This window comes from Teleopsis dalmanni, chromosome 2 (genome assembly GCF_002237135.1).
Source record: "Teleopsis dalmanni isolate 2A chromosome 2, ASM223713v2, whole genome shotgun sequence".
Classification (NCBI taxonomy): domain Eukaryota; kingdom Metazoa; phylum Arthropoda; class Insecta; order Diptera; family Diopsidae; genus Teleopsis; species Teleopsis dalmanni.
The window spans coordinates 88,955,556-88,962,730 of NC_051847.1; the positions used below are offsets into that span (position 1 = coordinate 88,955,556).

The window sequence follows — 7,175 nt, forward strand, 5'->3', positions numbered from 1 at the left end:
GCCGGTGTCTACTAGGGTTCTCACTGCATATATATACATAATGGTATATCTTATCGAATGAAACAATTTTAATGTTTGATTACAATAAAAATATATACATAATCTTTAAGATATTTTAAAAATTAATTTGAACACTTTTTATTTGGTACATATATATAATTTACCCAAGTACATATTTACTAATATATATATTGTATAAAAATATTAATAAAAAATATGTACATATTCACATTAAAATAAGAACAAAAATTTTACAATTTACTCCTTGCATCCTCATTATTATCATCAATACACCAAGAACTAAGCTCGGCGGGGTAGCGACGGTTCAAAAATGGATTAAGATATTTACTCACTTCTTCCGCATTATTTATATGTAAGTGATGTGTTCCATCAATTTCGTAATATTCAAAGTGTGGATTATTTTCACGTAGTACCTTTAACATTTCACTTGAGTCTTCATTAAGAAATGAAGATTTCAAACCTTTTATCACAAAATATGGAATGTTTTGTATTCTTTTATTTAATTCCAGCGTTACTTCATATGTAGTAGTAAAAGGTTCATAATACTTGATTCTCTTATCTCTGGAAAAATAATATTTATCTGGAGATGTTTGTGATTTTGTTATGCTGCGATATAAAAGATATTTGCAATTCTCAATATTAACGGAACGACTAGACGTTTCATGAACTATATTTTCTAAAGTTTTAAAATCGTATGATTTTGGTTCATTTTTCTTAAATTCAGTTATATCACTTAAACGCTTTATAAAAGTACTTTCATAACGATTAATTTCATTATCAGCTTTCCGGAAAGCCTGTTTCACTAAATCAATATTAACTATTAAGTCCACAGTTGAAGGATATAATGCAGTATATAGGTATATTACAATAGAACCCAATGAATGTCCCATAAGTGAAACTTTTTTCCAATTATATTCTTTTATAATATGCATAACTGCAGTAACATAATCGATCACATGATATTGCATTCCCTGAGGTAAGTGCGATGATTGTCCATGTCCAGGAAAGTCAATAGCGAGGATACCGATGTGCTTCGGTAAATGTGGTAGTAATAGATCCCAAGTACCTAAGTTATCCATCCAACCATGCAGTGCTAATATTGGACGTCGATTTCTATTGCCATACCAACGACCAGAAATATATCCCCAAGGCACGGGAATTCGAACATCTTCATACTATTATAAATTAAATTAAAATTTAAAATATTTATTAAAATTTTCTATAAATAGAGTACTACCTCAACTTTTGAAAAGTTCATTTGAATATCCGAATTGTTAAGAATCTCAACAATTGTTGCTTCAAAACTTCAACAACATTTACTGACCTTTGCTGCTTTCTTCAATTGCTGATTTTTTGGGAAGTAAACTTGTTGCCAGACAATCGAATTAAAAATATTTAAAATATATTTTGGTCTTGTTTGTTTTAATTATACTTATCGCATTGTGTAAATGTTTATAATTTTTAAGTTTTGTGTTATAAGTGAGCAACTCTAAACACAATTAGAATATAATCAACTTAATTTGCGTGCAGGTCTATTTTTAGCAGTTTTACTTAGAAGATAATTTTTCAACATTTTAAGAGATTGTTAAATATTAATGGAAGGTTTGCTACTTCAAATTCTAATCGTACATTTATCTTTCACATTTTTATCTGCTTAATCACATACAATAGGTCTCTTCCCGTGCTTCTCAAGTTTGAAATGGGTATAAAATCGTATTTAATTTCTGTGAAAGAATAGTTTACGCATCACATATATATCTAATAAATCCTATGTTATTATTCCTACTCAGAATTTCATTGCAATAAAGAAATAATGATTTTTACATTTCATACTCATTTCTCGTAGGCTTAACCCATTAGGTACCAGCCAATTTCAGACTTGAAATTTCATCAGACTCTCTCATCTTACAGATTTGGTTACAGAAACAGAAAATAATAAAATTCAAGTAACTTTTCCTGATCACTGATGAAGACCACTGATGAAGGGTATTTGGCAATACTCGAAACAGCTGTATGGTCAGCCAAAAATTCAATTAATTAAAATAATTTAAAAAATAAATTTTTGTTGTTGTTTCACTTCTGTTCGAAAACCTCTTTAAGTAACTTTTCCTTTAAATTTTACTAGAAATATGTTCAAAAATAGACAATATGTTAATACCATATAAGTTATCAAGAAACCATATCTAAAGTGAATGTTGAGTCCATCTATTTTCCAAATTAAATTGTTCAATTAGTTGGCTCAAACAAAACTGACTGCTACTTCATGAGTTTTAAATAAAATAACGAATACTTAGTTGGATTTGAGGGCACAAATATAATTTATTAAATATTATATGGATAAGAGATAGTGCACTGCGACCTAAATGATTTATTGTCCACCTTAATCGGATTAAAGTGTTTCTCCAAGTCCAATTTCTTTATTAAAAGACAATTTCGAAGTTGTCTTTCCTAGCCTTAATTCCCTATTTTATATAAAAGACCCTCCTAGGTATTTCTTCCACTTCTGCATCAGTGCCGTGTAAACTCCTAGCAAATGGCATCCGGTTTCTCTCTCTTCCCTTCAGTATCTGCAGTCCAAGTTTGATTGAATTCCTAACTTTGTTAGGTGATTATTCAATCTCTAATAACCGGTTAGTATTCCCGTAATAATTCTTCAGTTATTTTGTTAGTCCTATGCAATTCATAAAACATTTTAGGGTGTAAGTCCGCAGAAAGGTTCTGGGACTGTCATCATTGCTGCACCTTACCTTGCAAGTTTGTCAGCCGCCTCATTACTTAGGATTCCAGAGTGATCCGGAATCCATATTAAGTGCACTTAATTGTTTCAACCAAGTATGTCCAGATTGTCAATGCACTTCAATAACAGTTTAGATGTCACCTGGTAAGTCATGAGTACTATTGTAGTTGCCTGGCTGTCAGTCAGTATTGCAAATGTATAGTTCCGGTAGTTGCGTTCAAGGTTGAAGCTGGCGCACTTATCTATCGCGTATCTCCGCTTGAAAGGTAGTTACATTACTTCCCAGTGCTTCCGAATATCTTTTACCTGGGTCATATACACTAGCTCCAGCTCTAAGTATTACATCCATCACTGATGAGCTAAATTTAATTTAGAAACATTTAAAAAAAATCTGTAGACAACCCTATCATAGCTAACAAATTTATAGTTAATCTATGAGGCTTATTCAAAACAGACTATTAAAACTCTATTTCTATTTTTATTTTAATGTAATTAATTTGATCGAAATCTATTTAATAGAAGTATAAACCTAAACAGAAGTATAAAATTCTGATTCAAATTTCAGTAGCCAAATATTACTTCAAAATAACTGTAGCTTGACTTATTGGTGGTTTATGTGAGTTCATTACACTATATCTTTGCCAAATAATATCGGATTTTTATAAACTCATGCTTAAAATTTTTGTAAGATTTTGTACTTCCCTTGAATAACATAATATGTCCTCTGTACGGTGTATCCAGATATTAACTAATATACAATAATTAAATACATATAGAGCAGATATCATAAATTTTCAAATACATTTCATTATAACATTTTTATGTTTTATATAATTTATGGAAGAATTTCTACAGAAAATATTTTTATTTAATAGATTTAATATTTATTATTATAAGTTTTATAAAAAATGTAATTCAAAATATTTCACACAATGCTAATGCTACATTTAACTTTCAATATTTTATCTCCTTCCTCACATATATTAATTAAATATTTTTTTTTCTTAATACTGTAATTGCCAGCATATTATCAATGTTAGGTTATACCGGCGATCCCTTGGGAATCCACTTATAACCTTTGGCCCATTGATTACCAATATTAGGCCTTTAAAAAAGGCCTCTATATTCAGCATTCACTGAATATACGTAAGAAATTACATATCTTATCGTATTAAAAATATGTTAATCTTTAATTACGTTACAAAAATACACACAATTGTTTAGATATTTAAGAAACTACTTTATTAACCTATTACTTAATAAATATCATTTTCCCAATACAAAATAAAATAAAAAATGTACATATTTACATTAAAATTGGCACAAAAATTTTACAATTTACTCCTGGCATCCTCATTATTATCATCAATACACCAAGAACTAAGCTCGGCGGGGTAGTGGCGGTTCAAAAATGGATTAAGATATTTACTCACTTCTTCCGCATTATTCATGTGTAAATGGTGAGTTCCATCAATTTCATAATATTCAAAATGTGGATTGTTTTCACGCAGTATCTTTAAAACTTCATTTGAATCCTCATTAAGAAACGAAGATTTCAAACCTTTTATCACAAAATATGGAATGTTTTGTATTCTTTTATTTAATTCCAGTGTAAGTTCAGAGTTAGCCAAAAATGGTCTACAATATTTGATTCTCTTATCTCTGGAAAAATAATACTTATCGGGAGATATTTGTGATTTGGTTATGCTGCGATTTAAGAGATATTTACAATTCTCAATATTAACGGAACGGTCAGATCCCTCGTGAATCATGTTTTCCAAAGTTTTAAAATCGTATGATTTTGGTTCATTTCTATTTGATGTAATTTCAGTCATATCATTTAGTCGCTCTATAAAGCTAAGTTCATAGAAATAAATTTCAAGATCTGCTTGCCAGAAGGCTTGTTTTACAAAATCGAAGTTAACTATTAAGTCCACAGTTGATGGATATAATGCTGTGTAAATATATACCACAACTGAACCCATTGAATGTCCCATAAGTGAAACTTTTTTCCAATTATATTCTTTTATAATATGCATAACTGCAGTAACATAATCGATCACATGATATTGCATTCCCTGAGGTAAGTGCGATGATTGTCCATGTCCAGGAAAGTCAATAGCGAGGATGCCAATGTGTTTCGGTAAATGTGGTAGTAATAGATCCCAAGTACCTAAGTTATCCATCCAACCATGCAGTGCTAATATTGGACGTCGATTTCTATTGCCATACCAACGACCAGAAATATATCCCCAAGGCACGGGAACTCGAACATCTTCATACTATTATAAGTTAAATTAAAATTTGAAATATTTATTAAAATTTTTTATAAATAGTGTACTACCTCAACTTTTGAAAAGTCCATTTGAATATCCGAATTGTTAAAAATCTCCACAAACAATTGTTGCTTCAAAACTTCAACAACATTTACCGACCTTTGCTGCTTTCTTCAATTGCTGATATTTTGGGAAGTAAACTTGTTGCCAGACAATCGAATTAAAAATATTTAAAACATTTTTTGGTTTGTTTGTTTTAATTTTACTTATCGCATCGTGTAAATGTTCATAGTTTTTAAGTTTTGTGTGATAAGAAAGCAGTTGTAATCACGATTAGAACATAATCGCCTTAACTTGCAAACGATCAAGAGGAATCTTTAAACATTTTGATATTATAAACAATTTATTGAAGGCTTTCTTCAGAAAATTTTTTTTCATATTTTACACAAATGTGATGGAATTTTGTGAATTAATATTTTTTAAAAAATTTTACACAATATTGATGACACATTTAATTTGCAATGGTTTATCTCCTTGGCTAAATGTAGTTAGAAATATTCAAAAATTCACATTATAAATTATAATAACTTATTAATTAAATATTTATGTTCTATTAATATTTCCTTAAAAAACCTCATGATATTTTATGAAAACATAATGAAAAATTAATGATCGGCTCACAAATTTTTGCAGCTTTTATTTTCCTAAAAGGGATTTCCCTTCAAAAGACACTAATATGGCGTTTACATTGGCCGAAAATGGCTCATTTTGGTCAAAAATCGAAAATGAGTAGCGAATGGCTCATTCTTGCATATAAAATTTCAAGCATTTACACTGACCGAAAATGGCTCATTTTAGTCAAAAATCGAAAATGAGAAGCGAATGGCTCATTCTTGCATATAAAATTTCAAGCGCAAATAAGCCATTCCATCACATTCTGTATGAATGCGTCCCAAATGCAAAGAAATACATTGAACATACCCTAAATAAAAGCTTTTCATGACATTTTGACAGTTTGAAAAAGCTGTTTTTGACATATTTAGAAAAAAAGGTAAACAAATTTTTAGTGGTTGCACTTCCTTGAAAACTATGCACCTCTTTTTAGAACTTCTACTTTACAATTATTTTACGCTCACCAAAAATTCTTAAATTATTTAATTCTTAAAATAAATTACGCAATCAGACATGTGTGCACACTTAACAAGTAATTTAAAAGTTTTAATTTTACCGCATATATGTCTCAGACCGAAATTTGATATGGAAACTTGAATATAGACAGTGCGATTTGGTAGTACGCATACCTTGTCTGAAAACATGTAGCATCGTCTATATCCTGCTTTAGCGTAACTGGTAGCACTCTTACTCGGTTATCTAGTGCGTTATTTAAACTCGTGAATAACCCTACTGTTTTTCAACATTTAGTTATTGATAAACTAACGCACATCTGACTAAAAATTAAAAAGTTTTGATTGCACTTTGCCAGTTGGTCAGACGAGTTCTTTTTACTCAGCTATAACATATCTAAGACAAAAGGTCTGTTCCTGTTCTTTTCAGGCAATTAGGCTTTAAAATAGAAATAGAATAATTACTCTTACCTGAAAAAAGAAGTTTAAACAGAAAATATGCGAACGCTTTCAAGGAAAAATTTGTTGAATTATATATTTTTATTCCTATTGAGTCTTTTGTTTGAGCGAAGATATAATGATTTATAAATTTCATATTGTTTTTTTATAAGTTTCAGTCTTAATTATGACATTGGATTAATTTCATTTATATTTCTCAGTATACTGAAAATATATACAGACAAACATCCATAACTCGAACTTTTATAACTCCAATTTGTCTATAACTCGACAAATATTTTGTTCCGTGCCGATAGGAATATGGGAAAGTGCATTCCATAAGTCGAATCTTTGTTTTAAGTATAAATGTATTTCGCTGTTAGGGGAAGTCCCTTTTTCCAAACCAAATGTTTAATGTTTTCTCTCTTATGCTGCATCTTTATACAAATGTTAGTAGATGGCGGTGTGGTTTAAAGTAAATAAAATAACTTCCAATGCTACTCTTAATGATTATATTGAGCTTGACAATGATATTTGTACATCAAACTTTCCGTTTGATGCACTATAGCTCTAAATTAT

At 29.7% G+C, this 7,175-nt stretch overlaps 2 protein-coding genes across 2 annotated transcripts; both read right to left on the minus strand.

Moving 5' to 3' along the window:
• Window positions 1-234: 234 nt before the first annotated feature.
• LOC119683703 (probable serine hydrolase) lies at window positions 235-1,355 on the minus strand. The gene is made up of 2 exons (XM_038097509.1): window positions 1,259-1,355; window positions 235-1,196 (listed from the first exon to the last, which is right to left on the minus strand). Exons 1-2 carry the CDS (start codon window positions 1,277-1,279, stop codon window positions 252-254), a joined length of 966 nt encoding a protein of 321 aa, XP_037953437.1. The 5' UTR covers window positions 1,280-1,355; the 3' UTR covers window positions 235-251.
• A 2,681-nt stretch (window positions 1,356-4,036) lies between these two features.
• Window positions 4,037-5,272, minus strand: LOC119682612 (probable serine hydrolase). The gene is made up of 2 exons (XM_038096097.1): window positions 5,103-5,272; window positions 4,037-5,040 (listed from the first exon to the last, which is right to left on the minus strand). The coding sequence occupies exons 1-2, from the start codon at window positions 5,121-5,123 to the stop codon at window positions 4,090-4,092; spliced, it is 972 nt and encodes a 323-aa protein (XP_037952025.1). The 5' UTR covers window positions 5,124-5,272; the 3' UTR covers window positions 4,037-4,089.
• Window positions 5,273-7,175: the final 1,903 nt, after the last annotated feature.

What these genes read in the sequence shown, in the direction of transcription:
- LOC119683703 (XM_038097509.1), bottom strand. Translation starts at nt 1,279, where the DNA reads ATGAACTTTTCAAAAGTTGAG. An exon ending in TGAACTTTTCAAAAGTTGAG is followed by an intron (nt 1,197 to 1,258) that starts GTAGTACTCTAT and finishes AATTTATAATAG; the next exon opens with TATGAAGATGTTCGAATTCC.
- LOC119682612 (XM_038096097.1), bottom strand. Translation starts at nt 5,123, where the DNA reads ATGGACTTTTCAAAAGTTGAG. An exon ending in TGGACTTTTCAAAAGTTGAG is followed by an intron (nt 5,041 to 5,102) that starts GTAGTACACTAT and finishes AACTTATAATAG; the next exon opens with TATGAAGATGTTCGAGTTCC.